This window comes from Hydra vulgaris, chromosome 12 (assembly GCF_038396675.1).
Source record: "Hydra vulgaris chromosome 12, alternate assembly HydraT2T_AEP".
Classification (NCBI taxonomy): Eukaryota; Metazoa; Cnidaria; class Hydrozoa; order Anthoathecata; family Hydridae; genus Hydra; species Hydra vulgaris.
This window is the reverse complement of record NC_088931.1, coordinates 34,418,210-34,436,952: the sequence shown is the minus strand read 5'-3', so window position 1 is coordinate 34,436,952 and position 18,743 is coordinate 34,418,210. Positions and strand designations below refer to the sequence as shown.

Genomic DNA, 18,743 nt, shown 5'->3' with positions numbered 1-18,743 from the left:
TAGATCGGCTAGTTTGTGGATTAGCTTGCCAAGCGAGTTGGTTAAAGCACAATCAGTTAACAGTTTTAAAGCAGGTCGCTTTTAAAGCTTGATCGCTGGATGAGCAGCAATCAAGCAAATCGGCTGTCATAGTGTGTTAATACCACACTCACTGGCTCACACCAGTTACAGCAATTTTTAATACTAGTACTAATATGTTTTTACTAATTTAATATATATATATATATATATATATATATATATATATATATATATATATATATATATATATATATATACATATATATATATATATATATATAATATATATATATATATATAATATATATATAATATATATATTTATACATATATATATACAGCCATGAACAAGAAGGTTGCCAAGCTGATGAATTCAAATGACTAAATCCATTTCACCAAAGATTTTACTTCATTCAATTGATCAGCAGCTAGATCAAGATTAAAAAACATCTGCTAAGATACAAAAATTTCCCTTTGACAAAAATTTGCGTATCAATTTTTAATTGATTTGTCAATTTTTAAGCAGAGAAATGATTGTCTTTATTGTTTCAAATAATTATGGAGTTAATTAAAGTTATTTAAATTAATTTAGTTAATTTTAATAAAAAATAGCTTTTTAAACAGAACTTATAAAAAAAATTTAGTTGTATTTCTAATAAAATGTCTATTCAACCTTATTGGTTTGAACTAAAATATAATTCAAGCGAGGATAGTGCTATAATCATCAAGTTAGAAAAATTTACTGCATGTTTCTAAAGATCTTTTATTAAAACAACTTAAAGATTGACAATATTATACAAGAAATCTTTGATGTCTTGAATTAACAATGAATTTATAAAAGTTTGAATTAATTACAGCAGTTTATGCAGTTTAACTTGCAGTATTTGGAACTTAAATGTAAAAGCTTTTATTTGGTGTGATATTTTTGTTGTACTTTTAGTATGTACATTTTTTATGAACTAATTTCTTAACAAGATAATAGTAAAAACTAAATCAACTCAGTAAATCATTTTTAAATTTATTCAAAGCAAAGTTTGTGTTTAAATCAAATTTTTAAAACAATTCAACTTAATAAAAGTGTTAAAACAAATCATGTGACTTCATGATTCAATGATATAATATATTTCCATTAAACAATTGGCATTGTTTAAAAGTATTGTTACTTATCATGCACAACAAATGCATAATAAACAAAATTATTGGATCAAAATTAATTAAAAAAAAAACAGTTTTTTGAAAGTAATCAAAACAACTTTGACTTGAGTATAGTTATTGAAATCTAAATACCTTTTTGAAATCTGAGTTTTTAAAAAATAAAATATATATTAAAAAATGCTACAACGAAGTTTTTAATCTTTTGATTGGATTTTTACCATTTTATTTTTCTAAGATTAAACTTTTTATCTTTAAGCTATATTGCATGTTAATACATTTGGAATGATGATCATTTTGTCTATGTTTATTATGATGTCAATCATTTATATTAAGTAATTGTGTGGATTAAGATGCATTGACTGACATAATAATTGAAAATAATAAATAATAATATTTATTAATATTAACATAATAAAGAAATAATGTGTTCATAGTTCTTAGGAATCCCTCAAAATGCTTTTATGCCATATAAATTGAGTTGCATAAGCCTAATTTTTACACATTGTTCAAACTTGATAAAAGTTTTTTTGCTTATAAATTTGAAACTTTTTATTTTATTAGATTTTAGTTGATTATGGTGACTATATGGTAAAAGTTGCAAAATTGTTGGGATATACTTGCAATGAAAAAGATCCTGAAAATAATGTCACAGCTCAAATGCTCTCAATCCTGGAATTTGAAAAAAAAATGGCCAAGGTAATAAATTCTTCTTTTTATTGTTAAAGTAATTGAATTAAAAGTTTTTTGAATGTAAAGCTTAGTTTATGTTAATGGCAGAATCTGAATTATAAATGGTAATACTAGTTATTTTTTAAAATGAATCTGTGTAAAAGATCTTCAAACTAGTCAAGCCATCTTTCATTTTAGTATCTGTGATCTAATTAGTAGAATGCTTTTAGTTTTATCCAAATTCATTAATTACCAGAGTTAATGACACCCGGGAGTTTGAGGGTGGGGGATATGTGCCACCCAGCCTCCCCACTTTTTTTCTAAAGGACTTTTTTTTTTTTTTTCGAGAAAATTCTAGATATGGAAAACTTTTTTTAAAAATTGACGATTGTGTTCCCCCACTTTGAAACCCATGTTGCTGGCCCTGAGTACCATTGTTTAAAATGGAGCGTCTTCTTCAGAAATTATTACTATCAATTTTTTATTTTGCAATCAAATCTCAAGAGAATTTGAATTTTAAATGAAGTTTCATTTTATTTTTATTTGTTCAAATTTAGATTTTTTTATTGAATTTATTTAGTTTAAATTTTTATTCAGAACTATAAACACAAGTTAAACACAAAACTCTTCATAAGACTTTCTAATTTTCTATAAAACTATTTAAATCTAGTTGCACAGTAACTATGGCTTCATAGTAATGCTTATATTACATACTTCAGAATTAGAATTTATCAAATTCTGAAATTAGGCTAATAATGAAAAATAGCATATTTTTGCCTCTAAGGGATTACATAAAAATATCACTGTTGTCATAGTGACTGTCAGTAACAGTGTTTGCAAGAAAACCAAAACAAACAAAAAAACTCAAATAAAAAATAAAGTAAGTATGCCTTGTTTTAACCACAAATATTAGCTTTTTACAAATTATTATTAAAATTATTTTTTAATTATTGTGGCTGGCCTAGAAGTATCAAAAAAGTTTTTTTATCATCGAGCTGTTTATAAATATTGTAGCTTACATTTATTAGATACTCTTTGTAGTTACAAACAAATAAAAATAATATGGCATCATAGTTTAAAAATTGAAAATTAAACTCCATTCTATCGCATTCCCGAGAAAGAAAGTTTTCATTGTACTAAATCCAAAATAGAGAAAGTTTTACTTGAAATCATTTCATTTTGGAGCTTTTAAAATATGCTGCATAGTGCTTGACATAGTTGACATTAATTGTTGACATAATGATTAACATAGTTGACATCAATTGTTGACATAATGCTTGACATAGTTGACATTAATTGTTGACATAATGCTTGACATAGTGAGATATTATAAGTTATGTCTTAGTTAAGATTAACCTTTGTTAAGATTAACCTATTTATAAAAAACTAATAAAAGGTAAAACTATAATTAATGGATTTTTCTTTTAAATATAATATAAATATTTAAATCATCACAGTAGTTCATGAAATTATATAAACATTTCAATATTTTGTTTATCTTATAGTTATTTACTGCTGCTGAAGCAAAACAAGCTGGAACATTCAGAAGGATTAATTTGAAAATTCTTGAGCAAGTTGTGCAACATGTAAATTATATTTATGGTATTAACTTTACCTCCTCCGCAGTGACTGTATCATAACTACGCTGGAGGAGGTTATGTTTTGAATAAAAGCTGCAACCATTTTTCTTTTTTATTTTTCACTCCTTAAAAAATATTCTTGAAGTTTATATTGTTAAAGATTGATGCTGGACACTATTTAATTTATCGATTTTTTTTTATTAACATGTTCTGAGTTTACTAAAATGTTTTTATTTTCAAATTTTTGTTGACTTTGTGTGCTGAATTATTCTTAGGAAGGTAAGGGGTAGGATTATTTGAACTTGTTTAGAAGGCAAAAATGGTTGCAAACCAATCTTAAGCCTGTTATTCCAATTTGTGTATCTTAATAAACTTCTTAGTAAATTAACCTTTTTTTTAATGTAAAAACAGTGCTACTATGATTAGGTTGGGTTTAAATTTACAAGTATTGATTTTGTGGCAGCCTTTTTTTATTATGTGTAAGAACAATACATGTTTTTTTATAAAAATAAAAAAAAATTTATATAGAGTTTATTACTTTTTTAAGTTTCCATGGAAGAAGCACTTAAGAAAGATTTTTCCAGATAGTTACAAGATTAACGAAAAAGAAGTTATTTTAGCAACCTCACCAGTATATCTTCATAATATGGCAGATTTAATGAAAAAAACAGATAAAAGGTTATATAATTATATTTCTTGAGAAGTTTTTTCAAATATTTCTATTATTTTAGTTACAAGTCTCTTAAATTTTTGATTTTGAAGACTTTTTTACTTATATGAATCTAATGTGATCAATTGATTATGAATTATAATGTATATTAGAATTATATATGTATATATATATATATATATATATATATATATATATATATATATATATATATATATATATATATATATATATATATATATATATATATATATATATTAGAATCATATTAGAATTATTTGATAATACTTATAGATAATAATGTAATACATATTAGAATTACTTATATATTTCTTTAAGAATTGTTCAAACTTTAAGATAAGATGTCACCTTTTTGAAAAAAGACCACTAATTCTAGTTTTAAAAAAATGCAATTCAACAATGATATTTTGAAAGTAATAAATTTGATTTTTTAAATTATCAATTTCGAATTTTCTTCACTGTAATACAATGTTTATTTATAAACAATTTGAAGTCATTTTGGTCCAAAATGCTATTGTTAAAAAATATAATAAACAGTACTAAAAGTTAAATTAAGTAAAGGAAAATAGCCTTGATGTGAAATATGCCATTCTATTTTATAATCCTAATATTGTACTTTGTTTTATAAACCTAATATCAATGGGTTAGTTCTAAAACATTGTATGTCCATTTCAGACAATTGTGAAAAAATGATTTTAAAAGTTTAAACTCTTGTACAAATTCAAATATTTAGAAACTTATTATAATCACTGTTGTATTGCTTCAACATTTCTGTGCATAATTTAATAAAATTAAATATTTTCAAATATTTAAAATCATATTATGCTTTAAAATATTTGAATTTGTATAAGAGTTTAAACTTTTAAAATCATTTTTTTTCACAGCTGTCTTAAATGGACAATGTTTTTAGAATTAATCTATCAATATTGTACTTTATTTTATAATCCTAATATTGTACTTTATTTTACAAACCTAATATTGTATTTTATTTTGCATTATTCATATATTCAATTTTTTTCAAATTTGTTTTTTATTCAATTTTTTATGATAGATTATTGTCAAGATATGTTGTATGGCAAATGCTGCGAGACAAAATAAGTTTTTTATCAAAAGATTTTCGTAATGCGCGTGCTGAATTTAATCACAGAATGACTGGAATTCAAGATAACGAACCACGTTGGAGAATTTGTACAACTGTAACAAATGATAATATGGGAGTTCCAATTGGTACTTTATATGTTGATAAATATTTCAAAGAAAGCACAAAAGCAAAGGTAACTTATAATAATACCAATTTTGTATAGTACAATAATTAGCATTATTATTAATTTGTTATTATTAATTGTTTGCTTGTGTGTTTTTTTTAATGCTTATATTGTTTTATGTTTTATGTTGATAACTTATTTTTTATGCAATTAATTTTATTTTTATTAAAGTTTTGTTCGTTTCAATTATTTTATAGGGTTTTTTTTAATGTGTTTATTCATATGGTTATTCATAGTAATTGCAATCTTCAATGGTTTTAACAAATTTGGGATTTAGAATTATGAAAAGGGAGATTTCAAGATAGAAAATAAATTTATAATTTTATACAATCTTGCAATTGAAAAGCTAAAAAAATTAAAAAAATAATAACAATGATAAAATATTTAAATAGAGTCACATGGGGTTGAATGAAATCGTGAAAAGCTAATGTAATGTAATAATGTAAGGACATTTAATGTAATTACTTAATGTAGTTAAAGGACATTTAGGGAGAAAAAAATATGCAAGTTGACTGATAATTAAAAGAACACTAAGTTAAAAAAAAAAAAAACAGCTAGTAACTAGTGTGGTGATGTCATTGGTCCAGTAGCAACCTTTTACAGGTGCAGGTGGACATACTGTAAAGAGTTGCTACTGGTATGGTAAATGATTAAACAGCTTTATTGAGTGAAAATTTACTGCTTTGTACTTTGGCCACTGCAAGTGCAACATCCTCTTCAGTATTGTTTTTTTTTTGTTTTTTTTTTGTTTTTGTTTTTGTTTTTTTGCGTGCTTTTTTTGGGCATATTTTTAGTAGAATAGGTTTGATAATAATCTATTTAAAATTCATATGAAGAATTTATGAAGATTAATTGGTCAGCTTAGAAGTAATTGTTTAATAAAAACCCCATCTTTTTGTAGCCTCATTTACAAGTGAACAATAATTGTATTTCATTCAACCTTGTAATTTTCTGTTTTGATTTTTAACATAACTTTTTAATGGAAACAGAAAAATTTAATTTTGAAAAAAGATTTTTGAGTATCATCAAAATTTATAAAAGGATATGTTATAATTTCAATGATATGAATTTATAAAAGGATATGTTACAAGTTCAATGATATGAATTTAAATTTTAAATTCATATCATTAATGAATCATCAATGAAGTTAAATTTTACTTGATAATTTTATATGCTCTTATTTGGGAATGAGATTCTCCATAATCTGATTTTAAGATTCTTTGCAGCATGATAGAAAAAAATAAAATTTGAAAAATGTTTGTTCAGTAATTAACAACAAAAGAATAAGTATTAATATATAATAATAAATATTGTCATGACTATTTCATTATATCCTCCATTTTTATTTGACCCCATTTTCTCTATTTATTTTACATGTCAACAAACAACAAAACTGTTCTTAAAATTGCAAAAAGTTTATAAAATTAAACTTTTAAATCATGGTTTTGGAATTTTTTACTACTACACTTCCTAAATTCTATTAGAATTCTTTGAAATAAATCAGATAAGACTAAAATGAGAGAAATTTGAAATTTGAGATTAAAATCTTTAATTTATAAAAAGGTGAGGAAATTTATTTGTTGAGTTGTTTATTTTTTTATTAGGGTTTCATCACTTTAATGGTGACATCATTTTTTACTGTATATGATTTGTACAATGGTTAATAATTTCTTTAGACTAAAGCCATTATTGAAGAAATAAAAAAATCCTTTAAAATAAGGATTAAAGACCACGATTGGATTGATAACAATACAAGAAAATATGCTTATGAGAAGGTAATATTTTAAATTAAAAGTTTTGGTAATGAATAAAGAGATTTAAATGTCCAACTCCAAATTTTGCTAGAAAATTAATTATAGAGATGTTTATTACAAAATTTGAAACTGGAAATTAAATAATAAATTAGAATTATCCTCATATGACTTATATATATATATATATGACATATAGTGTTATGATATCACAATATATATATATATATATATATATATATATATATATATATATATATATATATATATATATATATATATATATATATATATATATATATATATATATATATATATATATATATATGAAGACCTCAGTGGAAAAACCAGCGTTGTCACATTTAAAAAGTATTGAGAAAGTATTTATTGATCATTAATAAAAGTCTTTATTTAACGTAAATGAAACTAAGCAATTTAAAAAAATTTATATGATAATTATTTTATTTAAAATTTATTCAAAAACAAAACATTTTGTGATTTTTTATACAAAAAGTTTTTTTTCTTTGCTTTAAATAAAGACATTTATTAATGATCAACAAATACTTTCTCAATACTTTTTAAATGTGACAACGCCGGTTTTTCCACTGAGGTCTTCATATATATATATATATATATATATATATATATATATATATATATATATATATATATATATATATATATATATATATATATATATATATATATATATATGTATATATATATATATATATATATATGTATATATATATATATATATATATATATATATATATATATATATATATATATATATATATATATATATGACATATCCTCTTATGATATCATAAGAGAAAAAAATTTAAACCTAATAATGTAAAAATAACTTTCATAAAAAAAGCATTTATTAAAACTTAAAAGAATATTTTTCTTATGCAAAATATATTTTAAAACCATTCAATATTAATTGAACTTTGACAAACAATAAACAGTTGCATATTATTAACTATAATGTTTTATGCTAATTAATAATTAGTTTTTTAATGTTACTAAAATTCTTTAATATTCAAGTTAGAGAATCATAGAAATTCGAAAGACAAAAAAGTTTCTTGATTCCTTTAAAATCATCCCAGCAAAAATTTTTATTCCATCTAAACAAGCAAGTACTGTTTAGTTTCTTAACTTAAATAGTTTTTGCTTGACTAAAGTGAATTTAAAAAAAAAATATTTTTAAACAAGCAAGTACTATTTAAGTCAAGAACTAGCAAAAAGCAAAAAGAGAAGTCAAGAATAAGAGAAAATGGTTGACAGAAGGGTTTAAAAACTGTAAATTGGAAGGCTCAGAAAAGCATGAAGATGAGAGGTGATTTCAATACATTGATGTTCTATGAAAAAGTTTGGATAAAAAGTTTTTGAATATGAAGGAATAGTTACAGTAAGAGGATGTGATGATATGTACATACATATTAATCTATTAACATTAATCAACAATAATACAAGACAATTATGCACAGTATGAAAAAAATACCAAATTATAAATTAAATTTGAAAATTAGTTGTCGAGCCGATATCTTGTTGTGTTTTTAAATTAACTGCACTTGCGCTTTAGTTTATATAATAATTTAGAACTATTCTTTTTCTTTCAAACGAGCTATAACAACACAATATTGCAGGTAATTATAATGTTAAAAAAGTATAACAAAGATGATGTGATAAATTGTAACCATTTATATTCATTTTTACTAAGTAAATCAGATATATATTTTGTCTCTAAAGTCCTTCAGTGTTTTAACACATGTAATGCATAGTTTAATATGTCTAAAATGACATAAAACTTGATGCAGCTTTAGCACATGTCAACTGTGTCTCTATTAATAGATTGTATATGACCTGTTATAGCCCGTAATTTGTATCATGGCAAAAATATATTTGCATATATAAATATTTTTGTCTGATAATAGAGCCAATAATCAAACATGACAAATACACACTACTATATGAATGAAAGGGTTCACTAACCTTATTATACATCATCCTTCTTATATGATTATATTGTTGTTATTGTTATTTAAATTAAATATATTTTTTGTATTTGTAGGCTGAAAATGAAATATTTTGATATCAATGCATTCATTATGCATAAACCTAATAATATACAAATATCTAACTCTGGTATTGTGGACAAACTTATTGATGCTATGAATTTGGATTGCAACAAGGAACAATTACGAACTATAATAACGCATTTACAAGTGAGGTGGCGCACATCGTATAGCAGCATGGCTCAATTTGAAGAAAAGAATTTGAAAATTTTGAAATTTGAATAAAAAAATTTGAAAGTTTTCTAAACTTTTCTGATTTAAAAACTGGCAGCAGTTTCTAAATCAGAAAAGGATCTCATTAGGCTTGAGATTTCAAACTTGCAAGATACTAAAGTTGATATAAACAATAAAATAATCAAAACACATTATAATACAAATTACTATATTTGATGGTAAAGTTAACACTGCTTTTTCAGATGTTACTTCTAGTCAATGCTGGACTATAAGTGGGGCAAGCCCCAAAGCAATCAATGATATTGACAAAATGTTTATGCAAAAGGGTATGACAGGCAGTTGTTCATTTGATTTATCATCATTACATGCTTGGATACATTTTTTGAATGTTTATTACATATTGGATATAAAATGACTTTAAAAAAGTGGCAATCAAGGACAGTAGAAGATAAATCTAAAATAAAGGATCTTAAACAAATACAAAATAGATTTAAAGATGAAATGGGGTTGATAGTTGATGTTCTGAAATCTGGTGGTAGTGGAGCATCAAATGATGGAAATACAACTTGAAGAGCATTTCAAAATGCAGAAAAGTTTGCAGAAATTTTAAATATTGGTGTTGAACTGATATTAAATTTGCATGTTATATTTGGCAACAATTTCATGTGATTTAGACATTGACACTGATAAATTTGAGGCTTTCTATTTAAAAACAGCTCGACTTTATGTTCATCATTATCCTTGGTACTATATGCCACAATCTCAGCACAAAATTTTAATCAATGGTTCTGAAATTATTAAAATTTTAGCATTACCCATTGGTATGTGTTCTGAAGAAGCTCAAGAAGCATAAAATAAAGACTTTCAAAACTATTGTAAACATTTTGCAAGAAAATCATCTCATGTGAAAACTAAGGTTTGTTAAATTGATTACTGTGTACATCTGATCTATTTATTGCATCTCTGAGAAAGACAGCAGGAAGTCACACTAAAACAAAAAACTTACCAGCTGGAGTTATTGGAGTTAACTTATTGAGGTTATCAACAGATGATATTAGTTTATAAGTGTGTCTTTTGTATCTTTATAATTTTGGTAATTGTGTGTACCTATATGACTGTAAATTAAAATAAATAGTAATGCTCAATTATATTTGAATCATCAAACTAGTTTATATACCAAGTTTAGAAACATTTTGCTAAAAATAGCTCTTTGGAACTAAGCATAAATATGTATTGCTATGCAATTGGGGTTGCCATAGGAACCACACAAAAAATAACCATGGCTATTCAAATTATATTCATCCAATTACTTATATACCAAATTTTGAGGCCTATGGATGAAAGGAAAAAAATTTAAGACTTTTTTCCAAAAATATGGGATTCTAGCCCACTGTGTGCTATGCCAAAACCAGCTATTACTGAAGAGAGATCAGATTCAAGAATGGCTTCCTGTTAAGTGATGAAAAGTGACGAAAAAGATGATTTTATTAAAATTGAAAGTCTTTTTTAATAGTAATAACCCATGCCTCACTGCTTCTGTCAAGTGCATGATAGAAACTTTTAACTGTAATGAGAGCTGTTAAACTCAAGATATTAAAAGTTTGTTAATTAAAGATTCAAGTCTTTTCACTTCAATATTACTCGTAAAAGAAGACTGATTGGACATTAGTTACCAGGATCAGAGTTTTTAAAGAATGAAACCTCAGGTACCATTTTCCTCCATACAGGAAAACAAGATTTAGTTGAGCACTTTTTAGAGAGTATTTAAGATATCTGGAAAACACATTTTAATCCATTGAGCAGACATCTGTCTACTTATACAAAAAATATATTTAATTTAAATAACAATAACAACAATATAATCATATAAGAAGGATGATATATAATAAGGTTAGTGAACCCTTTCATTCATATAGTAGTGTGTATTTGTCATGTTTGATTATTGGCTCTATTATCAGACAAAAATATTTATATATGCAAATATATTTTTGCCATGATACAAATTACGGGCTATAACAGGTCATATACAATCTATTAATAGAGACACAGGAGTAACTTTCTCTGGGATGGTAGGATGGTGCAGTCATTGCATTTTTGAATTAGAGAAAACATTCTTTGAAAATAGTTCTACTTTATCTTTAGAAGAGTTAATAAATCAGACCTATGTATGAGAGATTGAATGTTAGACTTTGATTGATGACACTGTTGAAGATTTTTAAAATGTGTTATCTTTAAAATAACAATGTAAATTGAAATAATTTAAAAAAAAAGTCTTTTTTTACATTTTGTTCTTTAAAATTTAATTTTATAGTATTAAAGTATGTTAAAATATAGTATAAAGAAAATACTAAAATAATAAGAAAAAACTAAAATAAAATTTTATTTTAATATTTCTAAATAGAATTTTTTTGTATAGGTTGATGCACTTGTTGCAAAAGTAGGTTATGCTTCTTACATAAAAGAACCTAAAGAATTAAAGAAAAGATTTCACAGAGTAAGTTATTATTAAAGTTTTTTATTTGTAACTTCTGTTACAGTCCAACTATTGTTGTATGGCTGAAATTTTTGTGGTGTGATTCTTAATTACTTGAGAGTGCAAGTGTTTAAGGCTTGCACTTCACAGATATCATCATTGTGGAGTCCTAATTACTTGAAAGTACAAATTACTTGTGATATTAGTGAAAATTATTTACAATTTATTGTAAATGGTTTTCACTAATAATATAAAAACATGTACAATTTATTACAACTTTCCCTAATGCAAAAATACAAATATAAAATAAATTGTTAATTGACTTCAGTTAAATTTATCAAAAACTTAATGTTTAATATAATTAAATAAAAATTATATATATTTAATAAAAAATAAATCGTGTATTTAAATTTTACATATTATTTTTATTACCAAAATTTCTAGTTAAGTGTTGATGACGATCAATTTTTTGCTAACAATTTGAATGTTGATAAGTGGATTCGCTATAGATTGTTTAATAAATTAAGAAAGCCTGTTGATAAAACAAAATGGCCCATGTTTCCTCAAACAATCAATGCAATGTACCAGTTTTATGAAAATGAAATAGGTATCAGTTGTTTAAAATAGTTTTAAATGTTTATTGCTTAACATTTGGTTTTGAATACCAAAAAAAAAATTTATTGCTTGTTTGGTTATATAAATGACTGCAATTTTATTATAATTTATTCCTAATATTCAATTTAGTCATTCCTGCTGGTATTTTACAGCCCCCATTTTTCTACACAGGAGATGTGCCGAGGTGCGTTCTCTATTGCTTAGTTTTTATTTTATCTTGTTTTCATGAAACTAGGTTTATAAGTTTTAAGTTTTGTTTATTATTTGTAGATCACTAAGTTATGGTGCCATTGGTTCAATTATTGGTCATGAACTCACGCATGGATTTGACAATACTGGTATACTTATTTTGTTTTAGTATATATTTTTTTAAATATTTTATTTAAATTTTTATATTCTCAAGGCCAGAGGCCCACTACTGTAGAGAAAATTACTCCCCTTTTTAATTGAGTTTTAAATTGCTAGGCCACCAAAGAAAAACAAGTTTAGCATTTAACTACTATGTAAATGTGGGTAACCCTACCATTTTCCATATGGAATGTAGTTTGACAAAAAGTATATGCTATATAAAATGCTTTATACTTAGGTAGAAAATTTGATAAAAATGGTGATATAGTAAAAGACTGGTGGTCTAAAACCAGCTTAGAGGAGTTTATGAAGCGATCTAAATGTTTTGAGGATCAATACAGTAAATATAAAATACAAGATAAACATCCGGTATGATTTATTTTGTAATTTTGTTCTAGAAATAAAATTTTTAAATAAAAAAAAACAACATGGAAATTTTGCTTAAATATTTAGGTTAGTGGCAAATTAACCCTTGGTGAAAACATAGCTGACAATGGTGGAACACAAATATCGTTTGTGGTATGAAAGTTTGTTTTTGATGGATTGTGCCTTTGTATAATTTAAATGTGATATTGTTTTTTTTTATGTATGTATATTGTTGACTATTTCAGGCATACAAACAATTCTTAATGAATAATAATGACACGACATTGCCTAACATGGAATATACGAAGGAACAATTGTTTTTCATTGGCTACGCACAGGTATTTTTGATAGACTTCCCCATAATGTTTATAGAGGGAACTGAAGTTTTATTACAAATAAATTGAATTAGGAGCTTGAGTAGTTATGTTTAAAATATCAGTACATTTACAATTATATCTCATCTCATTTAGTCACTTTTCAAATTATATTCATTGTACTATTTTATCAAGTATTTTTTACATAAGTTATTTACTTATAAATAGGAATACTGCGCAAATATTCGACCAAAAACTGAGATTATTGCCACATTAAGTGAAAATCATTCACCTTCAAAATTTAGGTATTTTTTATTCATGTTGATTGCATTTTATATATGCGTATAAGCTATTTTGAAGAGAAGGCGGTTTATTGATTAAAGATTATGTTATCCGTTAAAAATTGAATATTGTTTAAAAAATATTTAGTTATTTTTATGTTTACAAATAGTTATTAAAACTTGTATGCAATTTTCTGTAATTTAGTTTTAATTTTTTAATTTATAATTGTTATTTAAATTATGTTTAAAAAAAATAGTATTTATTAGCTGTAAAGTTAAATAATGAATAAATTAAAGGGTCTATTTTGAAAAAGTCACAAAAAAAAATTTTAAGAAAATGTATTTTGATTATTATTCTCTTTATTTGAACTTATTTTTAAAGAGACTTATACAGTAGGGTAGATCATCATTGCATTTTTTTGTTCAAATTAGTTTGGATAGCAAAATAATGTTGCTCTAACATCTAAACATTAAAATTAAAAAAAAAAATTAAAATTATTTATTCCTTCCTTTGCAGCCGTCTAATTAATAATAAGCCATTTTTGATATTACAATACATGATAATATAAATGTTTCTGCTCTACAAAAAAATGCAATAATTTTGTTGTTTTCTGGTCAAACCATTAAGATTGCTTTAAAACTCAAAATTCTATGCAGTAGCACAAATACAATAAAGCACAATATAGCAAAATACAATATAGTACTAGAATAACATTTCTTATGAGCAATAGAAATTTTTTTAAATGCCGTTTTATATGTACTTTTTATTGTACTTATTTAAAGAAGTTCTATGAAAAAAAGAGTTTATTGATCAATTATTTCTACATATTCCAATTATTTTTTGAAGCAAAGTGTGGAATATACTCTCTAGATAGAAGTTTTGCTCTAATGTATCCGTCTCTTCTCATTTCTCCAGATACAGATGCGGCTGCTTTTGTAACCAATTGAACATGTCTTTCTGCATATTTAAAAATGGCATGGAAAATCATTCAAAGTCAATTTTTGCATATTTTGTATTGCATTTTCAATGATATCATCACTTAACTCTTTTAACATATGTGGTGGAGTCCTTGGGTGTTCCTCCCAATTTACAAGACTATAGTAATCAACTGCATCAAAGTTTAGAGGAGGAATTTTGAATTTTCTAACTTTTGTAGAATTTGAAACTGCGCATCGCCTTGCAAATTTAATTCTTCTAGCTGCTAATTCTCTTATTTCTTTTCGCTCATCCATCAACATTGATATCAAAATATTTTCTGGGTGACCATAATATGCATTTCTTTGAATGCATTTATCAACTATAAGTCAATCACTTTCAGAAAGGAATCGAGAGAATTGAATTAAGCGCCACAATTGTTTTGCCCCCATGTAACATTGAGGCTCCAGTTTTATAAAGAACCACACCGGTGCATAAACTCGAAAAATGTAATCAGTAAGTGATTACATTCTTCGAGTTTATGAGTGCTTGCAACATACAAACAAAGGATTTGATTTGCTGTTGTCAGCCATCGAGAATGAACCAATGGGCCAGGCTTTTTTTTTTTAAGGCTTTCTTTCACCTCACCTATTTCTATTGCCTTGCACATGTTATAAAGATACTGTTGATCTTTGCTAATATTATTTGTCACAATCTCATGTAGAACATTCGGTAAGTTGTTCTGTCTGACATTAAATTTGACAACTTGCAACACGTGACAATTTGCAAGTGCTTTCCCAATGTTGCCACTAAATGCAGTAAGTCCTGAAGTGGTGCCATCTAAATGCAATACTAAATTTCTCAATGGTAGTTCATTAAAATGGAACATACACACTAACCATTGAACTGGATATCCCAGATGCAGTTCCAGCAATCTAATTACACCATTGTTCACACCAGTATTTACGTTAGCTCCATCAGAGCCAATAGCTAACACATTATCAAGTGATATTTTGTTTTCATCAAAAAAATCTATAATAGTTTTCTTGATATTTGTTGATGATACACTTGATGGAGAAATATGACCAAGAAAAATTGAATGAGGTTCTTCAATCAATGTGATATGTTCCTCAGTAATTATGTCTTTACTGCTAGTTGTTAAAGCACAAAGAGTTTTATCTTTTCTCCCATCAAAGAAAATTGATTTTAGGCCTACTGAACACATAGCTAACTTTGCTTTGTGTGATAATGTAGTTCGAAGCAATTGTCTTTGACACCTTAACTTGGTTCGGTCTATGATAGCTTTTTTGTCATGTTTTTTTATAATTCCGTAATCTGAAAGTGTGGCAGTAGCAATTGCAGCTCCAGCAACATCGATACACCATATCTGTCACATTCTCTGGCAACTGTTGGAAGCTTTATCATATTTCTGTCAGATTCACTAGCTAATTCACAGAAATCTGACAAATGATCGTCATCAACATTGCTCTGAGTGTCATTTATAAACTCTTCCTCACCAGAATTAATTTCTGCTCCTATATCAGAAATTATACTAACTGATGCTTCCAGACTGCTTTTACTAGACAAAAAAAAAGTCATAGTTTTTCTGTCTCTTTGTGCTTTTTTCAAACGCTTTGGTTAATATAAAAGTTTTTTCCTTATCTAAAGGACCAATAACCATATTTCTTTTAATATGGTTATTGGTCATTTATTCATGCTCAAGTGGATTCCATAATTCACTTGAGCATGAATTTTTGATCCATTGAAAATTCATGCTCAAGTACTGGCACTTTTGATATTCTTGGGCATGTGCAATTACTTAAGTTAAGACAATGACATGCTGCAATTCAAACAAAACTAAACTTTCCATCTTAGCAATTGATACTGCTGAAGTCTTTTATTCACCTTTTCTTTTAAAAATCATTCTCAAATTATTGTGCAAAGATTCTACTTTCTGCACTCTTCGCATTGTAACAGTTGGAATACCAGATTTCAACCAAATGTTCATAACATTTTCAGAAACTTTAGAAACTATTGTGCTTGACTTTGTAGTCCTAGGAAGTTGTAATTTAACAAAAGAATAGTGCTGCATGACTTCCTTAACAGTTGGAAGTTTACAAGTAGTAAGTTCACATTCGATGCCATAAACTGGACAAGTCAGCTGTGCTCTTGTAACACCCATAGTTTGCCACAGAAATCAAAATATTTTTAATTTTCTAAATATAAACTTTAGTTTTATTCAATTTGCAAAACAAAATTCTTATAATAGTATTAAATTCAATAAATCAAATACAAAAATTCATTTATTTGATATATGTGGATATTGGTAATCTATATAATATTTAAAATACAACAATCTTTACATACTAATAGTATACTAATCTTTATATACTCATAAAAAGTACATTTTCTACAATTTTTTTTTAAATAAATAAATTACAACAATTTTAAAAAGTGTTAGTTAGAATCACTACAATTTATATAGTAATAAATACTGAGTAATTTAAAACAATAAGAAAAGCCTAAAAATGCCCAAAATAAATAATAATAATTTAAAAAAATGCTAGTTTTAATCACTGAATAGATAATTAGTTTATAAGTTAATACTGGTTTATAAATCTAGGCATAGTTTTATTTCGGAAAACATTGAAAAAATTATGATCAAATACCAATACCAAAATACCAATAAAAAGCCTGAAAATGCACAATATAAGTCCACTAACGGAAAAAGAAAGCCAAAAAAAACTTGATTACTATTCTGTTTTTGTTATATCATCAAATGGTAACAATTTATCACAATTTATAATAAAATTTAATAATATAAGAACGCAAATTACTAAGTAATTTAATAACAATAAAAAAAGCCTAAAAATGCACAAATATGTTAAAATAAGGTCTTTTAGCAACAAATGAAGATAAAAAAAGTGAGTTTTTTTTTTCCATTTAGCTTTTATTGTTCATGAGCAACACTACTCAAGCTTAAATTTTATAACCAAATTATTATAATTACTATGTAATTAAACAATGATAAAAGCATAAAAATATACAAATATGGTGATTTAAAAGCCCCTGGTGCCAAAAGAAGATACTAAAAAAATCGAAAATTTTTTTTGCAATCTACTTCATACTATTCAGGAGCAACAAATTATCACTATCAAAAATCAAAATTTTTTCCATGATCTACCCTACTATACAGTTATAAAGTTGATTCAGTTATATGTTAAATAGTAGTTAAGTTATAAAATACATGCTTTGGTAAAATCTGCTTTGAACAGACATAACTTTTTAAAATGAGCGCTTGAGATCAAAATATGTTTTCTCAAAATATGTTTTCTCAAAATATGTTTTCTCTTTCTTTGGTAACTTAGGCACTTTTCAAAATAGACCCTTACATTTTTATGTTAGCTTAAAAAAGACCATTAGCATATTAAAGTTTTTTTTTTTTTTTTTTTTTTTTTTGTCAGGGTAATTGGAACCTTATCTAATTCAGAAGAATTTGCGAAAGCTTTTCGATGTCGAGAGAAATCAAAAGAAAGAAATAACGAAAAACGGTTTAACATGGATCCTGAAAATAAATGTGTAGTCTGGTAAAATTACGCTAGTATTTAAGGATTGTAAATATTTGAGTAAATATAATTTTCTAATCGTCATTTTTTAATTTAATTGTAAGTGTCAAATTAGGAAGTTTTGCCGAAATCTGCGGTCATTACATAGTGGAACGGTTACATACAAAAGGGTAGCCAAACTTATTTTCTTAATACCTGCACAAAGTTATTATTATTTCTGAAAAAATTCATATAATAAAATGTATGTCCAAAATTTCACAATTTAATCCGTAATTTTAGAGAATCTTAACTTTGTAGCATAGTTGCTCATAAAATTTTTTTCACGGAGAAGGGGGTTTGGTTCAAAACTCCAAAATAATACCTAAAATTAAGGATAATCTATTAAAACTTAATCTAAAATTAAAAATACTCATAGCTAAAATCAAATATTTTTTTTTATAAACATTTTTGAAGTTATTTGTTCTTTTCAAATAA

At 25.3% G+C, this 18,743-nt stretch overlaps 1 protein-coding gene across 2 annotated transcripts in view; it reads left to right on the top strand.

Annotated features, from left to right (window-relative positions):
- The window catches only part of LOC100209841 (endothelin-converting enzyme homolog), a 36,588-nt gene extending 18,235 nt beyond the window's left edge, over nucleotides 1-18,353 (top strand). For both annotated transcript variants that reach the window (XM_065813031.1, XM_065813032.1), the window contains exons 3-16: nucleotides 1,738-1,872; nucleotides 3,351-3,431; nucleotides 3,973-4,103; nucleotides 5,168-5,390; nucleotides 7,058-7,156; nucleotides 11,807-11,884; nucleotides 12,308-12,470; nucleotides 12,608-12,662; nucleotides 12,749-12,816; nucleotides 13,065-13,195; nucleotides 13,280-13,345; nucleotides 13,438-13,530; nucleotides 13,735-13,811; nucleotides 18,168-18,353. In XM_065813031.1, coding sequence (XP_065669103.1) covers nucleotides 1,738-1,872; nucleotides 3,351-3,431; nucleotides 3,973-4,103; nucleotides 5,168-5,390; nucleotides 7,058-7,156; nucleotides 11,807-11,884; nucleotides 12,308-12,470; nucleotides 12,608-12,662; nucleotides 12,749-12,816; nucleotides 13,065-13,195; nucleotides 13,280-13,345; nucleotides 13,438-13,530; nucleotides 13,735-13,811; nucleotides 18,168-18,294 — 1,527 coding nt within the window. In that variant the 3' untranslated portion in view covers nucleotides 18,295-18,353. The remainder of the gene's footprint in view (nucleotides 1-1,737; nucleotides 1,873-3,350; nucleotides 3,432-3,972; nucleotides 4,104-5,167; nucleotides 5,391-7,057; nucleotides 7,157-11,806; nucleotides 11,885-12,307; nucleotides 12,471-12,607; nucleotides 12,663-12,748; nucleotides 12,817-13,064; nucleotides 13,196-13,279; nucleotides 13,346-13,437; nucleotides 13,531-13,734; nucleotides 13,812-18,167) is intronic.
- Nucleotides 18,354-18,743: the final 390 nt, after the last annotated feature.